Below are 22,145 nucleotides of genomic sequence, written 5' to 3' on the forward strand. Positions count from 1 at the left end.
GCCTTGAAGACACTGTGCTAAGTGAAATAAGCTGGTCATGAAAGAACGAGTCCTGTATGTGTCTGCATATGGGAGATACTTGGAGTGGCCAACCTCAAAGAGACGGCACGTGGCATGGCCATTGTCAGGGCCTGGGGGAGGCGAGCAGGAGTTATCATTGTGTGCACAGAGTGGCGGTCAGAGATGACCAACAGTGGTGGTGATGGCAGAGCAGTGTGGATGGACTTAATAGCACAGAGCCGGACCCTTAAAAATGGTTACAATGGTCAATTTTATGTATATTTTATCTCTCACACCAAAAAAACCCCCACAAGAATAAATACAAAATTTCAGGATTCTGCTTAGGCTTGGTTCTTCCTGATCCATGAAACATGAGAACTGGGGTCGGGTGAGTCCTATAGCTAAATTTAAGCCAGTGTGAGAGGGGGTCCAAAGTCAGGGACCAGACGAGAGGGCTGGAGGGCCAGGAGGTGGGGAAGTTGATGTAAGCCCACAGAAGAGAGGTAGGCACCAGACTCAGAGGAGATACTTCCAGAAATGGGCCCGCAACAATGACAGGTGAGATGGGGGTCCTGAAGCTCTGGGGAGCAAATCTGGGAACTGGGAGCAAATCTGCTCCAAAGCCTGAGGGTCCCAGCTATGGAGAGCATGGCTGCTGGCCTCTGAGGTCAGCTGCCTCCCATGTTTTAGTTTCTGGGAGAACCAGGGCAATGAGGTCTCTTGAAAGAAAGCAAGAAACAAGTTTGTAGGTAAGCAGGAAGCCTGTGAGAATCCTCAGTGTAGCCACCACAGAGAAGGCTCTTTGAGCAAGCTGAGGAAGGGCACCTGGACCTCTGAGGGACCCTGGGGTTGTAAGAAGGACAGGTGAGGGTGTCTGTTGATCCTGTAATCCCAGCCACACTCCCCTCTCCCCAGAGCCCCAGGGATCAGTGTGTGAGGTGGGAGGGGATTTCCCTACCCCGTCAGACTAACAGAGAATCCAGGACACAAAGGGGCGTTCAAGCCATTGCTAGCTCTGTGAATCTCTCTGTGCTTTACTTTTAGGACAATAACAACAGTAGCTGGCACAACGGTGCTGAAAGGATTAAAAGAGAGCATATTCAACGTGCTCGGCATTGGGCTTCCGCAGAGTCATTGCACAATACATATCGTTACTGTCCTCATAATTAGCCTCCTTCTCCTCATCATCATGATCAAGCTGCCATGTTCTTGCTCTTCCTGAATACAGAAGAAGAGCAATCCAGAGCTCAGAGAACTTGGAAGGCACCTCAGGCCTTGCCCCTCCCCCAGGATGGTATGGTCTCCAGGGAAGCATGATGTCCGGACTCTGGATGCCCTTGGGAAAGTACTGTCTATTCTAGGACCGCAAACCACCCCAGAAGAGTCTAGCCCCAGAAGGTGCCACAGTTATATTCATGCCTACATACAACCAGTCTTTGATTAAAGTTCCCCAAATATGGGACATCCTTTTAAATGCCAGACTAATTAATATTTAGCTGTAAAGTTTTAAGCCTTCCTTTTCTTAATACAAGAAATACTTGAGTGGAGAGTATACTAATCTGGGAATCCGGTATCTGTGCCTGTGGCAGGCGCTGGGTGGGCAGTGCCCTAAATTAGGCTTGATTCAGGTGGCAGATTTAGAGGCATAGCACCCAAGGGAGCCCAGATGCTTCAGAACAAAAGCTTTGCAAGTTCATGCTTATAAAGTAATGCTTTGGTCATGCTTCCCTTTTCCCTGCTGTTGCAGCTGCTATAAATGTTATCACTGGGGTGCCTGGGTGGCTCAGTTGATGACGCATCTGCCTTCTGCTCAGGTCATGATCTCAGGGTCCTGGGATCGAGCCCCGATTTGGGTTCCCTGCTGGTTCCCCTGCTTCCCCTCTCTCATTCTCGCCCTCTCAAACAAACAAACAAACAAAACCCCTTAAAAAATATATATCATAAAAAAAAGTTATTACACAATCTTCCTAAAAATCACCCCTGAAAAATTTTCCAGTCTCAGAAACTAATTTAATACACCCAAAGTTACTTTAAGAAACAGTCAGAGAGGGGAGAGTAGTCAAGACGGCAGAGGAGTAGCAGACTGAGATGACATCAGGTCGCAGGAGTTCATCTAGATAGTCATCAAAAAATTCTGAACACCTACAAACCCAACAGGAGATCAAAGAGAAGAAGAGCAGCAATTCCAGAAACACAAAATCGACCACTTTCTGAAAGGTAGCATGTGTGGAGAAGTGAATCTGAAGCAACGGGAAGATAGACTGTGGGGGGAGATGTCGGCTCCCAGCAAGCGGTGGAGCAATGGAGCACAAAATCAGAACTTTTAGATGTCTGCTTTACTGAGGGACATTGCTCCAGAGGCTAAGTGGGGGTAGAGCCCTTGCAGGGACAGCATGGTCTCAGGTTCTGTGGGGTCCGAAGGATCAGAGGTGTCTGAGTATAGCACAGCTTGCACGTATTCGAGTGGGTAAGTCGGCTACAGAGACAGAGCTGAAGAGTGAGCTCTCAGCTTGGGGTTACCTTAAACAGTGATCCGTGGCACAGTTGGACCACTGCTTTTTGAGCAGGGACCCCACAAGTAGTAGAACTGGGGAGACTCACCTTCCCTCTCTGAATGCAGGAATCTGCTGGGTTTGGAGACTCCAAACCATGTGCCAGAGACAGAAATGGCTGGTCACAGGCCGGGTGCAGCCGGAGACCAGGGAGACAGGAGTGATTGAGCACTTTTCTTTGAGGGTGCACTGAGGAGTGGGGCCGAGAGTTCTCAGCAACTCCGGGCCAGAGATTGGGAGGCCACCATTTTCATTCCTGTCCTCCAGAGCTCTGGAAAGAGCTCTACGGAAATCGGAAAGCATTCAGGGAACAAAAGCTTCCTAGAGCGAACCTGGAACAGATTACTTAGCCCAGCTCCTGGCAGGGCAACATATTCTGCCTCGGGCAAAGACATTTGAGAATCACTACAATAGGCTCCTCCCCCAGAAGATCAGCAAGAACATCCCTCCAAAACCAAAGTCACTGATAAGGATAAAAGCAGAATTCCAGAGGAGGAAAAAGTAAAGCATGGAATTCATGGCTTTCTCCCCATGATTCTTTAGTCTTGCAAATTCAATTAAAATGTTTTAATATTATTTTTTTCTTATTATAGTTTTTTAAACTTCCACTTTCTTTTAACTTTTTTTAACTAGTTCATCTTAACAATACCTTTCTTTAAAAAAAATCTTTTTAAACCTTCATTAATATAGTCACATTTTATCTTTCATTGTCTCTAATTTTATTTTTTGTATACATATAGGGCTTTTTCTTCCAAAAAACTGTGGGGTACAATTTCTTCTAATAGATCAAAATATACCCTAAATCTAGCACAGGGCTTTGTTCTAGTCTCCAGCCTGAGCAAATTCTCTCCACTTTCTTTTTTTTTTTTTTCCAACCAACTTATCTTATCAATTCCTTTTTTAGAATTTTTAATTATCATCTTTATAGTCATATTCCATCCCTTCATTGTGTTTACCCTTATTTGTGTATATATACAAGTTTTTCTTTCTTTAAAATTTTGGGAGGTAGTTTCTTCCAAGAGAATAAAATACACCCCAAATCAATTAGGTGGCTCTGTTCTATTCCCCAGTCTCATATATATATATATATTTTAAATTTTTAAAAAATTTCTTTTTAACCCCTTTCTTCTCCCTCAGATTTGGGGTCTCTTTTGATTTGGTTAGTGTACATTTTTCTGGGGTCTTTGCCACCATTTTGGTATTTTATTCTCTCATTCGTATATTCTTATCTGGATAGAATGACGAGGAGGAAAAACTCACTACAAAAAAAAAAAAAGAACAAGAGGCAGTACTGAAGGCTAGGGACCTAATCAATATGGACATTGGTAATATGTCAGATCTAGAGTTCAGAATGACGATTCTGAAGGTGCTAGCTGGGCTCGAAAAAGGCATGGAAGATATTAGAGAAACCCTGTCTCAAGAAATAAAAGCCATTTCTAGAGAAATAAAAGAACTAAAATCTAACCAAGCTGAAATCAAAAAAGTTTTTACTGAGGTGCAAGCAAAAATGGAGGTTCTTACTGCTAGGATAAATGAGGCAGAAGAGAGAATTATTGATATAGAAGACCAAATGACAGAGAATAAAGAAGCTGATCAAAAGAGAGACAAAGAACTACTGAGCCATGAGGGGAGAATTAGAGATAAGTGATACCCTAAGACAAAAGAATATTAGAATAATTGGGAATCCAGATGAAGAAGAAGGAGAGAGGGGGGCAGAAGGTATATTGGAGTGAATTATTGTAGAGAATTTCCCTAATATGGCAAAGGGAACAAGCACCAAAATCCAAGAGACATAGAGAACCCCTGTTAAAATCAATAAAAATAGGTCCACACCCCATCATCTAATAGTAAAACTTACTAGTCTTAATGACAAAAAGAAAATCTTGAAAGCAGCCTGAGACATGAAGTCTGTAATATACAATGGTAAAAATATTAGATTGGCAGCAGACTTATCCACAGAGACCTGGCAGGCCAGAAAGAACTGGCATGACATATTCAGAGTACTAAATGAGAAAAACCTGCAGCCAGGAATACTATATCCAACTAGACTATCTTTCAGTATAGAAGGAGAGATAAAAAGCTTCCAGGACAAACAAAAACTAAAAGAATTTGCAAACACCAAACCAGCTCTACAGGAAATATTGAAAGGGGTTCTCTAAGCAAAGAGAGAGCCTAAAAGTTGTAGACCAGAAAGGAACAGAGACAATATATAGTAACAGTCACCTTAAAGGCAATACAATGGCACTAAATTCATATCTTTCAATAGTTACCCTGAATGTAAATGGGCTAAATGACACAGGGTATCAGAACGGATTAAAAAAAAAAAAAACCCATCATCAATATGCTGTCTACAAGAAACTCATTTTAGACCCAAAGACACCTCCATATTTAAAGTGAGGGTGTGGAGGGGTGGGTGCCTGGGTGGCTCAGTGGGTTAAACCTCTGCCTTCAGCTCAGATCATGATCTCAGGGTCCTGGTATCAATCCCCACATTGGGCTCTCTGCTCAGCAGGGAGCCTGCTTCCCCCCCAACACACACCTCTGCCTGCCTCTCTGTCAAATAAATAAATAAAAATCTTCAAAAAAAATAGTGGAGGACTTTAATATCCCCCTCACTGAAACGGACAGATCATCTACACAAAAGATCAACAAGGAAATAAAGGCCTTAAATGACACACTGGACCAGATGGACATCACAGATAAATTCAGAACATTCCATCCCAAAGCAACAGAATACACATTCTTCTCTAGTGCACATATAACATTCTCCAGAACAGATCACATCCTGGGTCGCAAATCAGGTCTCAACCGGTACCAAAAGATTGGGATCATTCCCTGCATATTTTCAGACCACAATGCTCTGAAGCCAGAACTCAATAACAAGAGGAAAGTTGGAAAGAACTCAAATACATGGAGGCTAAAGAGCATCCTACTAAAGAATGAATGGGTCAACCAGGAAATTAAAGAAGAATTGAAAAAAATCATGGAAACAAATGATAATGAAAACACAATGGTTCAAAATCTGTGGGACACAGCAAAGGCAGTCCTGAGAGGAAAATATATAGCGGTACAAGCTTTTCTCAAGAAACAAGAAAGGTCTCAGGTACACAACCTAACCCTACACCTAAAGGAGCTGGAGAAAGAACAAGAAAGAAACCCTAAACCCAGCAGGAGAAGAGAAATCATAAAGATCAGAGCAGAAATCAATGAAATAGAAACCAAAAAAACAATACAACAAATCAATGAAACTAGGAGCTGGTTCTCTGAAAGAATTAATAAGATTGATAAACCCCTGGCCAGACTTATCAAAAAGGAAAGAGAAAGGACCCAAATAAATAAAATCATGAATGAAAGAGGAGAGATCACAACCAACACCAAAGAAATACAAACAATTATAAGAATGTATTATGAGCAACAATATGGCAGCAAATTTGACAATCTGGAAGAAATGGATGCATTCCTAGAGACATGTAAACTACCAATACTGAACCAGGAAGAAATAGAAAACGTGAACAGACCCATAACCAGTAAGGAGATTGAAGCAGTCATCAAAAATATCCCAACAAACAAGAGCCCAGGGCTAGACGGCTTCTCAGGGGGAATTCTACCAAACATTTAAAGAACAATTAATATTTATTCTCCTGAAACTATTCCAAAAAACAGAAATGGAAGGAAAACTTCCAAACTCATTGTATGAGGCCAGAATTACCTTGATCCCAAAACCAAACAAAGACCCCACCAAAAAGGAGAATTATAGACCAATATCCTTGATGAACACAGATGCAAAAATCCTCACCAAAATACTAGCCAATAGGATCCAACAGTATATTAAAAGGATTATTCACCACGACCAAGTGGGATTTATTCCAGGGCTTCAAGGTTGGTTCAACATCCGCAAATCAATCAATGTGATACAATACATTAACAAAAGAAAGAATATGAACCATATAATACTCTCAATAGATGCTGAAAAAGCATTTGACAAAGTACAGCATCCTTTCTTGATCAAAACTCTTCAAAGTATAGGGATAGATTGTTCATACCTCAATATCATCAATATTTCATAGGTTTTCACCTATGAAAAACCCACAGTGAATATCGTTCTCAATGGAGAATAACTGAGAGCTTTTCCGCTAAGGTCTGGAACACGGCAGGGCTGTCCATTATCACCACTGCAGTCTCGCAATCAGACAACAAAAAGAAATTATAGGCATCATAATCAGCAGAGAAGTCAAACTATCCCTTTTTGCAGATGACATGATACTTTATGTGGAAAACCCAAAAGACTCCACTCCAAATCTGATAAAACTTGTACAGGAATTCAATAAAGTGTCAGGATATAAAATCAATGCACAGAAATCAGCTGCGTTTCTATACACCACCACAAGACAGAAGAAAGAGAAATTAAGGAGTCGATCCCATTTACAACTGCACCCAAAACAATAAGATACCTAGGCAAAGAATCTGTACTCAAAAAACTATAAAGTACTTATGAAAGAAACTGAGGAAGACAAAAAGAAATGCAAAAATGTTCCATGCTCACGATTAGAAGAACAAATATTGTGAAAATGTCTATGCTACCTAAAGCAATCTACATGTTTAATGCAATCCCTATTAAAATACCATCAATATTTTCCAAAGAAATAGAACAAATAATCCTAAAATTTATATGGAACCAGAAAAGACCTTGAATAGCTAGAGGAATGTTGAAAAAGAAAGCCAAACTTGGTGGCATCACAATTCCAGAGTTCAAGCTTTATTACAAAGTTGTCATCATCAAGACAGTATGGCACTGCCACAAAAACAGACACATAGATCAATGGAAGACAATAGAGAATAGAGAGCTCAGAAATAGACCCTCAACTCTCTGGTCAACTAATCTTCGACAAAGCAGCAAAGAATGTCCAATGGAAAAAAGACAGTCTCTTCACCAATTGGTGTTGGGAAAATTGGACAGTCACATGCAGAAAAGTGAAACTGGACCATTTCATTATACCACACACAAAAATAAACTCAAAATGGATGAAAGACCTCAATGTGAGAAGTGAATCCATCAAAATCCTTGAGGAGAACATAGGTAGCAACTTCTTTGACCTCAGCCGCAGCAACTTCTTCCTAGAAACATTGCCAAAGGCAAGGGAAGCAAGGGCAAAAATGAACTCCTGGGACTTCATCAAGATCCAAAGCTTCTGCACAGCAAAGAAAACAGTCAACAAAATGAAAAGATGACTGACAGAATGGGAGAAGATATTTGCAAACGACATATCAGATAAAGGGCTAGTATCCAAAATTATAAAGAACTTACCAAACTCAACACCCAAAAAACAAATAATTCAATCAAGAAACGGGCAGAGGACATGAACAGACATTTCTGCAAAAAAGACATCCAGATGGCCAACAGACACATGAAAAAGTGCTCCATATCACTCAGCATGGGGGAAATACAAATCAAAACCACAATGAGATACCACCTCACACCAGTCAGAATGGCTAAAATTAACAAGTCAGACAGAAACGACAGATGCTGGCAAGGATGGAGAATGGAGAACCCTCCTACACTGTTGGTGGGAATGCAAGCTGGTGTAGCCACTCTGGAAAACAGCATGGAGGTTCCTCAAAAATTTGAAAATAGAGCTACCCTATGACCTAGCAATCGCACTACTGGATATTTACCCTAAAGATACAAATATAGTGATCTGAAGGGGCATGTGCACCCAAAGTTTATAGCAGCAATGTCCACAATAGCCAAACTATGGAAAGAACCTAGATGTCCATCAACAGATAAATGGATAAATATTTGGTGTATATATATATATATATATATATATATATATATATAAAATGGAATACTATGCAGCCATCAAAAGAAATGAAATCTTGCCTTTTGCAATGACGTGGGTGGAACTAGAGGGTATTATACTGAGCAAAATAAGCCAATCAGAGAAAGACAATTATCATATGATCTTCCTGATATAAGGAATTTGAGAGGCAATGTGGGGAGTTTGGGGGGGTAGGGAAAGAAAAAATGAAACAAGATGGGATCAGGAGGGAGACAAACCATAAGAGACTCTTGATCTCACAAAACAAACTGAGGATTGGTTGCTGGGGGGAGGCAGATATGAAGAGGGTGGTTGGGTTACGGACACTGGAGAGGGTATGTGCTATGGTGAGTGCTGAAAAGTGTGTAAGCCTGAATGATTCACAGACCTGTACCCCTGGGGCAAATAATATATTATATGTTAATTTAAAAAATTAAAATTAAAAAAAATTTTTAAAAAAGAAAAAGAGAAGTCAATATGGCTATATAGAGAAATAGTATTTACTGAGCTTCAACAATGTACGAGGCATGGTATTACTCTCTCCTACATGCATTAGGCAATGTGTTCCAGAATATTTTCTGTGGAAATATCCCAGAATGATGTGTAAAACGTAGTCATTTGGGAAACCCTAAAGACAATATACCCACCAATATATCTCCAATATTGTGTTTGTATATGGACGACTCTTTGAAGCCCCAACAATAAAGAAACTGTTTATATCTCTTTAACTCAGTATATCCCAAAGTGTGGTATATATTTGAATGGGTAATGTATGAGATGATTTTAGAAAATGCATAAATATAAGTTTTATATTTTAGTGGTTATATATATTTATTTTATAATGCAACTAAAACATTAAACCTATGACTGCACATACATTGTCCAGGACTCATTCATTCATTCATTCATTTCTCACCCATTTACTGAGGACCAGTGTTCTAGACACTAAGAATCGAGCAATAAATAAAATTAAGTCCTTACTCTAGAAAATTTTTATTTTATTGGGGAGCAACAAAAACTCAAACAAATAAATATATTGAACAAAAATATGTTCAACAGTAAAAGGCAGAATAAAGAAAAAGAGTTGTTCAGAGGGACAGAATGTTGGGGGTTGGGGGTTTGGATACTAGTAGAGATGGTCTGGTCAGGGAAGACCTCCATGATAAAGTTAACATTTGGGTGGAGACCTACGTGAAGTGAGAATATATTTCTGAAGGAAGCACATTCTAGGCAGAGAGAATACCCAATGCAAATCCCTGAGGTGGGAGTGTGCTTGGCTTCTGGTGAACTAGTCAAAGTTTCAGGGCTGAAGACGAACCCCCTGAAGAATGGTGCTTTTAAAAATTAAGATATAGGGCACGTGGGCGGCTCAGAGGTTTAAGCCTCTGCCTTCAGCTCAGGTCATGGTCTCAGGGTCCTGGGATAGAGCCCGGCATAGGGCTCTCTGCTCGGCAGGGAGCCTGCTTCCTCCTCTCTCTCTGCTGCTTCTCTGCCTACTTGTGATCTCTGTCTGTCAAATAAATAAATAAACTCTTTAAAAAAATAAATAAAAATAAAGTAAACAATTCAATACACACACACACACACACACACATATAAAGTTGTCGCATTTTTTTTTTTTTTGAAGTGATGATTTGGTACTGGTTCTGACCAGGATAGAGTAACAAGGACCAGATCTGTCTTGTCGCCTGAAACAACCAAAAGTCAGACAAAATAACAAGCATTCATAAAGCATTCCACCCAACAATGGCAGAATACCCATCCTTTTTATGTGCACATGGAACATCTAGCCAGAGAGACCAAATCCTGGGTCATAAAACAAGACTCAATGAGTTTTAAATAACTTAAATAACATACTGTATGTTCTCTGACATAATGAAAATAAAATAGAAACCAATGACAGAAGGATCTCTGGAAAATTCCTAAATATACTTGAATACTAAATGTTTCCAAATATCCTATGGGTCAAAGATGATCTCAAAAGGGAAATTATAAAGTATTTTGAACTGAATGGAAATGAAGACATAGTGTATTAGAATAGCTTGAATGCTGCTAAAGAAGTAGTTGGGGAAATTTAGCACCAAATGAACATCTTGGAAAAGAAGAAATGTTCCAGTCAATGACCTCAGCTTCCATTTTAAAAGGTTAGAGAAAAACAAATTAATTCCAAAATAGACAGACAAAAGGAAATAATGCAGGTAAGAGTAGAAATCAATGAAACCAAATGAGAAAAGTCAAAGGACCCAAGAGCTGGTTTTCTCATGAAAATCAATGATGTTGCTTCATCGCTTGCTTGCCTGATTAGGGAAAAGGGGAACACACAAATTAACAATATCAGGAATAAGAAAGCCAACATCACTATGAACTCTACTGTTATTAAGAAAATAATAAAAGGGGCGCTTGGGTGGCTCAGTGGGTTAAGCCTCTGCCTTCGCCTCAGGTCATGATCTCAGGGTCCTGGGATCGAGTCCCACGTCAGGCTTTCTGCTCGCCAGGGAGCCTGTTTTCTCCTCTCTCTCTGCCTGCCTGTCTGCCTACTTGTGATCTATCTGTCAAATTAAAATAAATAAAAATTTTTAAAAAAAGAAAATAAGAGAATATCATGAACAACTTTATGTCAGTAAATTTGGTAACTTTGATGAACTGAACAACTTTTTAAAAGATACAAACTACCAAAACTCACTGAAAAAGAAACAGACAACCTGAATGGCCATAGATTTATTAAAGGAATTGAATTTGAAGGTAAAAGTCTTCTGAAAAAGAAAACTCCAAACTCAGATGTCCTCATAGGTGAATTCTACTAAACATTTAAGAAAGAAATAGTACCAGTTTTATTCAAACTCTTCCAGAAAACTGAAGAAGAGAGCATACTTCTCAATTCATTCTATAAAGCCAGCATTACTCAGACATAACAAGAAAACTACAGACCAAGATAACTCTCAAGAACATAGATGCAAAAATTCTAAACAAAATTTTAACAAATAAAAGCCAACAATATGTAAAAGGGTAATATATTATGGCCAGGTGGGATTTATCCGAGGGATACAATGTTGGTTTAACATTAGAAAAATTAATGTGATTTTCCATATTGACATACTAAAAAAGAAACACCATCTGAGTATGTCAGCAGACACACAAGAAGCATTTGACAAAAACCAACATCTACACTCATAAAAATTCTCAGCAAACTAGAAATAGAAAGAAACTACCCCAACCTGATAAAGGGAATGTATAAAAAACCTACAGCTAACATCATACTTAGTGCTGAAAGATTGAAAAGGAAAGATCTCCTTAAGATCAAGAGCAAGACAAGTATGTTTTTAGTCAGTGAAATAAGGCAAGAAAAAGAATCAGAAACCATCCAGATTGGAAAGAAGTAAAACGATCTTTACTTACAGACATGACCATCTTTGCAGAAAATCCAAAGGAATCTACAAGATCCACTAGAATAAGTGACTTAGTAAGGGTGCAAGTTACAGTTAACATACAAAATGCTCCTGTATTTCTGCATATCAGCAAAAAACAATTCCAAACTGAAATTAAGGGGCTCCCAGATGGCTCAGTTGTTAAGCATCTGCCTTTGGCTCAGGTCATGATCCCCGGATCCTGGGATTGAGCCCCACATCGGGCTCCCTGCTCCGCGGGATGCCTGCTTCTCTCTCTCCCACTCCCCCTGCTTGTATACCCACTCTGTCAAATAAATAAATAAAATCTTTTAAAAAAAACTAAAACGAAAACCCAATATAATTTGTAATACAGACTGTATATATAAATCTGACAAAATACATAGAGACCTATGCAGGCAAATCTGCAAGAACAATTGATGAGAGAATTAGAGAAGACCTAAAAATACGGAGAAATACTGTATTCATGGGTTGGAGGGCTCAACATTGTTAGGATGTCAATTCTTCTCAAATCTATAACTCTATATAGCTTTAACACAATTATCAGTCTAAAATCTAAAATTTTTGAATTTAACTGATTCTAAAATTCATATGGAAATGCAAAGGACCTAGATGGGCCAAAGCAACATTGAAAAAGAACAAAATTAGGGATTTAATGGGATGTGATTTTAGGACTTATTGTAAGGCTACAGTTATCAAGATAGTGTGGTATTGATGCTAAGAGAGTCAGATCAAACAAAATATATGAGCAACTAATTTTCATCAAAGGAACAAAGGCAATTCAGTGGAGAAAGGACAACCTTTTCAACAAACAGTGCTGAAACAATTGCATCTCCATAAACAAACAACCAAACCAAACCAAACTAAACTAAAACTTGCGCCATATCTCACACAATTACAAATACAAAAATTAACTCGGGGTGGATCATAAACCTAAATACAGAGCCTAAAGCCATTAGATAGCTAGAAGAAAACACAGGGGAAAACCTTTGTGACCTTGGGTTGGGCAAATATTTTAGACAAGACACCAAAAGCACAGTCCATAAAAGAACAAACTGATAAATGGGACCTCCTCAAAAGTAAAAACTCTAGTCTTTGAAAGACACTGTTAAGAGAATGAAAAACATGCCCCACACTGGAAGCAAACACCTGCGAATCACACAGCTGACAGAGGACTTGTATCCCAGTGGCTTTTCAAGGCCCCCTCCTACAATGACAGTCTATCCTGAACGGCTCTATTTAAGAGACTCAGAGAGTGAACCTCTGGAGCAGCAGTTCTCTACTTCGGCATCGCCTGGAGAGCTTGTTAAAACACAGACTGCTGATCTCCACCCTCTGAGCCTCTGAATCAGCAGAGCCCAGGGGTTTTCATTGCTGATAAGCTCCCCGGTAATACTTGGGTACCCCTGGGGATAAAAATATATGTTTATAAAAAAATTAAAAATTTAAAAAAAAAAATTGGGTGCTGACCTGGATACCACGATTGGAGAACTGTTCATCCAAACCAACTTAGACTAAACTAGAAACAAAGTCAGATGTAAGATTTTCCCTCCAAGCAAAAATAAACCATGCTCACTAAAGAATAATTTATACACCCACCCCCCCCGCCTTTTTTTTTTTTTATTAGCCAGAGACATCTGTAAAATGCTAATCAGCGCTTCTGATCAGCAAGCAATAACAAACATGACATCATTGAGCTGGCATGAGGCTAGCTTTGCCTCTTTGTTGAATACACATTTTGGTTTCCACAAAGCTGTTCAGAATTCACCCTGGAAAACATACACAGCCTTATACCAACCATATCACAATGACAACATGAGAGAAGCCATCTGGGCCCAGTGAAGCTCATCACCTTCCCCTGACCCTCTGCCTCCTCCCCAAGCCACCCCTCGCCCCATGCAGGGCTGCCATTGGGGTCTCACCATCCAGGATGGCCCACTGATTGTCAATCTCTGTGTGTTTCAGGTAGGAGTCTTCAATGGTGGGGTCGTAGTCAGGCACAAAGATCTTCTGGAAAAACTGGATGGTGAGGGCACTCTTGCCCACACCCCCATCTCCCACCACCACCAGCTTGTATGTGGGGAGGTTGTCACTGGGGACTGCACTGGTTGCCATGTTTCTAGTAGGTCAGACCTGGGGAAGCAAGACATGCATAATGAGGCCTGGGGTTTTTTCCTTTTGATCTCAGAAAGTACCAAATACTCCCAATTGTATATTGATTCAATCATTTCTTGAATACCAACCATGTGCCATACCCGGTCTTGGGGACACATACTACTAGATGCCCTGAAGTCTTTAATAAGCACAGCCAAAGCCATATCAAAGAAGCATTTCCACCATTAAAGTCTGCCTTATTCCTGTACAGGTAACCATGTGGGTGCTAATCTGAGCAGGGATGGCACCTTTTACATCAACTCTGGTCAGGGGACTGCTGTGCTCAGAAGGATATGAGGTTGCCTGAGCTAAGGGAAGGTTGGCCATAACAGCCTTGCTAACTGGAGGAGTTCAGGATCTCTGTGCCCCAGCCCCTCAGAATTTAGTGATTGTGGCTCCTCTCCCTCAGTCTCCTTGCCTTTTGTCATGCAGACAGCTGTGCTGGAATCTCTTGACAACTGGTCAACCCTGTGTTAGCTGGGCAGGAGGAAGAGGAGGAGCAGGGCTAAGTTTTGTTTTAATGATGCTGAGTCCTGCTAAGGCAATGGTTCTCAACTGGGGGCAATTCCGCCCGTCAGGGACATCTGCAACATCTGGAGATGATTCGGTTGTTAAAACCGAGTGGGTGTTACTAGCATCCAGTCAACGGGCCAAGGCTGTGGTTCCACAGCCTATGAAGCACAGCGCATCCCCCCAAACAAAGAACTGTCCATCCTAAGATGTCAACGAGCTAAGGTGACTAGGCAAAGAGACGGAAATATGGGGCCAGGATTCTAAAGAATAATTGAGCCTGAATAGATAATGACTGATTATGAAGAGGTAACAGTAGAGAAGTGAAGAGTGATCTTTGGAAGCAGCATCATGAAGTGACAAGGAGGAGAGGGAGGCAGGGAGTGCGGAAGGAGCCCTTGGCCCAGGGATCTGGACTACTAACTGTGGACCCCTCCCGGGTGCCAGGGAGAACAATGCCTCCTCCTGGGGAGCAGGAGCACTGACCTCATGCCAAGGGCGTGCAAGATGGATCCTGCCTCACGGTACCAGGAAAGAAAAAGCTCTGCACAATCCGGGAGGCAGACAGGCATGACGTAGGCATGACAGGGGCATTTGAGGGTGCAGACTGGGTGTCCCACATGCTTCGCTGCTGCTTGGGAAGGCTGCGCCAAGCCATGCTTTCCTGACCCATCAGATAAAAGGGCTGGATTTTTCAGTTATGTGCAGCCTAAAAGAGTCCTCAGTTCTAGATAGCAACAAAAGGGTGTTAGACACAAATGTGGGATATGTGGCCATGCTGATTTGCATGAGGTTACGGGAGAGAGGCATTGCAAAACGCTCTATAGTTACTGAAGCTTGATGTTGACATTTAGGATTTCCCTGTAGTGCGAGGAAGTATAGGCGCTTTTATACACTGCCGATGAGCACGTAAATCTGTCCCGACCGGGCTGAGAATACATTCGCATAAATATACCAAAATTTAAAGTGACATACCCTCTCCCAAAGCTGTAGGGTATATGATGATTTATTCCAGGAAATAATCAGACAAGTGTACAAAGATGTGATGAATGGGGGAAAATGAAAATCACTTACATGTTGTGGGGGGGAGTTAAAGAAAAATTTATCTACACAATGCAATACTGTGCAGCCATTAGAAAGGATGATAGTCCCTAACCTAGGAACATTAATATATTATGCATGAAAAGAGCCCCAAACAGGCTGTGAAACCACAAGTACATATGATTGATCTCTATGAATGAATCTGTATGTCTAGATGTGGTTCTAGGCACAGAGAGGACTGGCAGATTTGGGGGCACTTTCTCAATTTTTCTCAACACTTGCTACAGTAAGCTAATATTGTATATGTATCCCGGGAAAGTTTAACAATATTAAAATATTCCCACCAATGGGAATAAAAGGCACAGCACAGGGAACATAGGCAATGGCACTGTAACAGCACTGCATGGTGACAGATGGCATGCATCTGTCAAGCAGAGTGCATAGAGTTGATGAATCACTATGTTGTACCCCTGAAACGAATATAACATTGTGTGTCAACTATCTTCAAGTAAAAAAATAAATTAATGTTCCCACCAAATGAATGTTCTGGCTACCTGAAAATGTAGGACTCCATGTCCTTCAGGTGAGGAGTTGAGCTCCTTAAGTGCAAGAAACTAGGCCCAGGGGCTGGCTGCAGCCCCAGCATCTGGTGCCCAGTCTCCCTAAGTAGGGTAAAGGTGGGGACAAGTTGAGGTTTTGGCAACTGAGCTTTCCCACATGACAAGAGATGGAGGTCCAAAGGGGCCACAGGGCAGCTGGAAGGAAACAGAAATGGGGAGAGGAAAGCAAGGTCCAACTCCCTCTTTCTGCCTCTCCGGTCAGGGGAGCAAAGTGTCAGTCTCTCCTTACCCACCATCTTGGCTGAGGGAGGACAGTGACACTGGGCCAGGGTGAGCATGTTTGCCTATGAAAGAGGCTATTTTTTAAGCTCCCTTCTATTCTCCGCTGGCAGTGACATGAATAAAAAATACTCAGTGGGTGGGAAGATATCAAGAAGGGAAATTATTTCTCTTGATTTTCTTCTCAAAATAAAACAAGGTAAGAAATCTTCACTAGTAAGTATGATAGAGGACATGAACTGAATCTCTGAATTGGTACAGACCACCCACAGCAGAGCCACCTGGGACCTGCTTGCCAAACAAGGCAGCTGGCAGGAAATGGTCAAATGAGGGGTTCCTTCCTTTCAGAGAGTTCCACACTCAGGGGCTGAGCTCCTGAGAGACCACAGGCAGCCAGCTCGGGGCTCCCTCCCAACTAAGACTCACTGGAAGCAGGTTAGAAAGCACAGTCAGCACAAAAATTGGACCGGATCCCTCAGAGTAAAAAGCCCTTTAGTGCTGCCCAAGGCTGATGGGCCAAGTCCCGGCTCCTTCACTGGACATTCAAGGCTGTCACGGATCACCAATGCTGACCTCTCCAGTAGTGGCTATACCACAGCCTCTCACATTCTATTCGCTCTCCAACCAGCTTTATGTTTGCCCAGTGTACCCTGGGGTCATACTGAGTCCTCTACAGACCCTTAGGGCCCCCTCTTCACAGGTCAGCCCTGGGCCCAGTAATCACATCCTATGGGAGGCATGTCCTTCTACTCTGCCCCCTGCAGTTACTGGTGCAGAGGCCACCAGTGCCCTCGAAATTGTCTATATTTAATGTTCACAGAAGGGCAGGGGATGGCATTTTGCCCCTGTCTCTATTACCAAAGCCGGGCAGAGCATTAGCAAAGGGCAAAAGGCTGCCTAAAGGCATTTCTGAACCACTGTCAGACCACCTACTAGCCACAGCATTGGCCCTGACGATGGAAAGGGCTAAGGGGCAAACCTCCCAGCCAGCAGTTAAGACCATCTCCCTCCTTCTACCAAGTCAGACCAGTCACACAGAAAAGCCCTTCTGGAAGCAAGTGTGAGCCCACGAAGGAAAGAAGGTGTGGCAGGGGTAAAAGAAGGGGTCCAGAACCGGCCCCTCCCCCCAGTTCATAAAGGCTCTTCTCCTAATAGACATGTTTCTTCCAGGCTTTCAGCCTCCCCACAAATAATCCCTGACTATACAATGTCTTTGTAAGTGGGGAGGGCAGTCAAAATGTATCACACTCCTACAAAATGGGCTGGACTCAAGTGGTAAAGAGAAAAATTTTTTTCAGTCACCACAGGCTATGACGAAAGACACCACAGGATAAAATGTTGGTTGGTGGTTAAAGAGCAAACTGCTTACATTCACAAGAACCCCCCTCCCTCCTCTCTAGACTATTCAACTAGAAGATCAGGGATCTTTCTCGATCTTTTTAGAGATCATTCTAGAATGTCAGTTCTTTACTTTTGGAGGGTTCTGGATGGCCCCTTTGAGGTGGGAGGGTGTTATAAGGTGGATCAAGTGTCTCTAAAGTTCCCCCACCAGTTTTCGATGCTGGATACTCTTCTACAGACCAGGTAAGTGACACTGTTGGGCAAGTTACATTCATAGCCTCAGTTTCCTCTTTGTAAGACGGGATTGGTTAGAAAATTATACTTTGCAGGATTGCTCTAAGCATGAAATTAAAATGTATGAAATGTGTTCAGCTTAGAGAAGGTGCTCCAATGTTTGCTCTTGTGCCTTGTTGACTTTGCTCCCTGGAGAGACTCCCTCCATCTCTCCCTCCCTTCCTCCACTCACAGGCTCCCCCACGAGAAGTCCCGCTGCCATCTCAGCTCCACGGCAAGCCTGTGGGGGATCGTCAACCATCATTTAGAATGTTGTTTACATGGGAAATGGCTCCGAGGTTGGAGGCAGCCCCCTCCACTCAGAAACCAACTTTTGGAACAGCAGCCACTAGGCGGGGCATTGGTGGCTGAGCGCTGGTTCCCATGGCAACCACAGCTCCCAGAGCCCCTCCCAGTCCACCAACAACTCAAATTCGCACATATGCTGGAAACTTTTTCCTCAAAGGCAGCATTGCTGCTTGAGCAATTTTAATAACACATATTCAAGCATTTTGGGCATCTTTAACCAGAGAAACAAGCTTTTTTGGGCAGCTGTCTTTTGCTCCCTCTCTCTCAAGGTTAGCACCATCTCACAAGGTGTGAAGTTGTTTCCTGAAGGGCCGATTGGTCTCCCCAAGCAGCTCTACCAGGACAGGACAGGAGCCACATCTCATTCCCTTGCCTTTCGCAGGGCCAGGCAGGGCCCAACACATGGGAGGTTCAGGGTCTATTCATTGACTGCTAGATATGCCCCAGAGCATCCTTCTCCCCAGCCAGCCCTCCCTTGGGCCAAGAAGCAGGGGGTGATGCTCCTAGGAGGTGGGGGGGCTGGGTGGACAGATGAGCCCAGAAAAACCTCTTCACCTAGCAATTTTCAAAGTATGCTGGGAGAGTTCCGAGACCTCCTGGGGACAGTTCTGTGCAAAGCCTCCCTTGGCTCTCCAGCTTGAGTGGGGGGAGTGACATTAATAGCCTGTTACTACAGTCAGGCAGCTCTAGGTCCAGTCGTCGTGTCTCCGACATGGACTCCTTGTGTGACCTGGAACAAGTTTCTTAACTTCCAGGACCCTGCTTCCCTATCTATGAATCAGGAGAACAGGACACTCAAGAATGTGTGAGGTGCTGAAAAAAATTGCAAAGCCCCAGCAAAGGCATATTTGCACTGACAGGCAATGTAATTGGGCCCCTGGCCTCCCTCCAGCCAGGTCAGCCCCAGTGATATGGACCACTTACTGGCCCCACCGACAGCCCTAAGAGCACCTGTACTGCAGAGGTCTGGTGGAGGACCCATTATAGGAATCCATATAAATGCCTGGGACAACAGAGGGCTCCAGCCCCCAAAACAGTGTCCAGTGGCTGTGATTCCTTACCAAATCTGTCATCTTCTCCCAGAGTCCCAGGTTCTAGGGCTTCTACAGAGCTTGTTTCCCAAAAGAATAGCCCCAAACACTGACCATTTTTGTAAACAGACCCATAAAAAAGAAATAGCTTTGGCTGCAGATATTGTCAAGAGGTCTGTAGGGTCCCTGGCCCCTCCATGTACCCTTTCCCCACAACAGGTGCACTTCCAAAGCAGTGTCAGATGGTCCTGGTCAGAAGAACTGGGGCCCAGAAGAGGCTCTACGACAGTAACCCTCCCCACCATGTAGTGATCATCTGCAGTGGATTAGCTGGACAATAAAGGTCACACTGGGAACCATCACACCACACTGCCTTAAATTCTTTGGATGATTAGTTTTACAGCATCACACAGCTTTTCTTTGATGGTCACTGTGATTTCTCTAACCCACTGGGCACTCTTCATCCTTGCTGGTTGCTTCCCTGGCCCTGACTATAGGACCACAGATTCTTGAAGCTGGGGCAGTGGCCAACCCAGAGCCTCACCCAAAGACACTGCTAACTTTATTGAAAGTTTAGTTTTCACAGCTTTTTGCTTCTCTACTTTTCTACTAATCATTTTAAAGATTCCCTCCATCCCCTCAGTTGAAGTACAAGTTGTCTGGTAAATAAGGTTCCAAGAGAAAGGGACACGTTCACTATTAATGAAGCTCTTGGGAGAGTGAATGGATTTGCAGTCACATTGAGCTGAATCAGCTCTGGAAAGCTAATCTCATCGCCATGATGTCTGGGTGTGCCCAGCTCAGGGGGATGAGGACACGTTGAGGGGAGCGACCCAACCCATGTGGAGGAAATGGCTTTGCATTCCAGGAGCTGCCCTTCCCTTCTGCACAATTCCCAGAAATGGGCAGCTTCCCCGGGGCTGTGGCCTTGCAGGCTGTGCAGAGATGGTGTGCTGTCCGGCCGGGGGGTCTAGGCCACTTGGTATCCCTTAAGGCTTCACTCTCCCCTCTCCGCTCCCCAAGACGTTGCTCTAACCCTCTGTCTCACATCTCTGATAATGCAAACCCAGCTCTGGACTGCACCACTCCACCCCTCCAGGAAGCCATCAGTGCATCCCGCTTGCTCCATTATTAAGACTTCACCCCCCGCCCCCAACCAGACCATGTGTGTTATTTTATGCAATAAAGGACCTCAAATACCGTGGAATTTCAGATGGTTAGTATGCGGCAGGAATGCAGTTCCTCCCACTCCCAAGCCACGGCAGACATCATATAAACGACCGCTGCGCTCTTCCCTGCTCAATCTTAGAACCATTGTAATGCAGCACCTTGGCAGCCAGGAGCAGGCAACTAAGCCAGAGGGGAATCTTGTGTGGCACCCCAGATCTAGCCCACTACTCTTTTGGTTCCCTCTAACATATCTCACTTACGGTCATCCTGTTCTGTGGGAGGGTCTCAGGACCTTTAGTGGAAGCCCATCTGGTTATCTGTGGAGAACTCTATGACCCAAGTCTTGTGTTAATACCTCAGCCCCTGCTTAGCTACCCCATCAAATCCAAACTCCGCTGCCAGGACCATGCCTGGACCATGGGCAGCAGGGCAGAAATGGCCAGACAGGGATCCAGAGATCCAGGCAAAGGCCAATGCTGAAAGTAAGCCAGGCGAGGGATGCCACGCCCTTGGCCTTACTCACAGACCCCCCAGTACCATGGACTTCCTTCTGTCATGACCGTTTCCCCTTGGGTCTTGCCCGCTAGCTGGAGAGTGGATCCTGACAGGGCTTGCAGCTTAGCTGCTGAGGACCCAGCACTGTAAGTCCCGGAAGGGTATGTGGAAATACTGCTGTTAGAGTTACAGGAGTGATCAATGTTCAAAACAATGAATAATTCATTCATTCATGTAAGTGAACCATCTGATGCTGTTGGAAGATTTTACCACATTAACTTGCTTGACTCTCACAACAGCCCTCTGAGGTATGACTTTGATTATCCCCATTTTATGGTTGAAGAAACCGAGACACAACAAAGTAAAATAACATTTCTGAGGTCATCCAGCTAGACAGCGGCAGCGCCAGGATCTGAAACCGTGTCCTATGGCTCCGGAGCCCATGGCCAACCCATTGTACCAGGCATTTTCTCATGGCTGGTGAAATGGTGATGGGGGGGGGCAGTGGGCAGAGTCAGGCCAGGCCAGAGGCAGCAGATCCAGGACGAGGTCAGCCATGAGGCAGGCAGGTGATTTCAGAGTCACAGAGGCCTCCAGGGCCACCACGTCCCTTCACCTGTTGGGGAAGCATCCCAGGCAGATAATAGTCCCTGGGAACAGCCCCCACCTCCACCCCAACTGGGTCGAAGTCTGCCAAAGAGGTTACAGGCCTCATGCTACTTCCCTGAGGACCAGGGAGGAAGCAGGGGGATCCGGCAGCTGCCTAGCACCATGGAAGCGCCAGGCAGCTTTGAGACCCCCGTTCCAGCACCTCTGTTTGGGCCCCTCACCACTGCCTTGGTTGCTGTCCCAGTCCCAGCCTGCCTCCTTGTGCCTGTCTGCCGGCTGCTCCCTGCCCAGCTTGGGGCTGCTCCCTGACCTGGAAACCCTCATCAAGGAGCTTGAAGCACTGACTCAGCCTGCAGTCTTAAGCAAGTTACTTTTCTTCTGTACCTCAGTTTTCTCTTCTGTAAAAGTGGGGACAATGGCAGCCTTTGCCTTCTGGTGGTCATGTTGGGCTGCACTGAATTGCCTGGCTGTGTGTGGCCCACAGTGAGTGCTCGTAAACCTCGAATTGATACCATCACCAGTGTTCTTCAAAATCCATCCCTTCCTCCTGCAGGCCTCCTGTCTTTCCAGAGTCCTGCCTGAGCTCGTGCCCTGTGAA

At 43.6% G+C, this 22,145-nt stretch overlaps 1 protein-coding gene across 2 annotated transcripts in view; it reads right to left on the bottom strand.

Annotated features, from left to right (window-relative positions):
- MRAS (muscle RAS oncogene homolog) overlaps positions 1-22,145 on the bottom strand; it is a 61,676-nt gene that overhangs the window by 23,551 nt on the left and 15,980 nt on the right. For both annotated transcript variants that reach the window (XM_004762423.3, XM_045088865.1), the window contains exon 2: positions 13,698-13,908. In XM_004762423.3, coding sequence (XP_004762480.1) covers positions 13,698-13,890 — 193 coding nt within the window. In that variant the 5' untranslated portion in view covers positions 13,891-13,908. The remainder of the gene's footprint in view (positions 1-13,697; positions 13,909-22,145) is intronic.

Source organism: Mustela putorius, unplaced genomic scaffold (genome assembly GCF_011764305.1).
Source record: "Mustela putorius furo isolate JIRA1106 unplaced genomic scaffold, ASM1176430v1.1 tig00003834_pilon_pilon_pilon, whole genome shotgun sequence".
Classification (NCBI taxonomy): domain Eukaryota; kingdom Metazoa; phylum Chordata; class Mammalia; order Carnivora; family Mustelidae; genus Mustela; species Mustela putorius.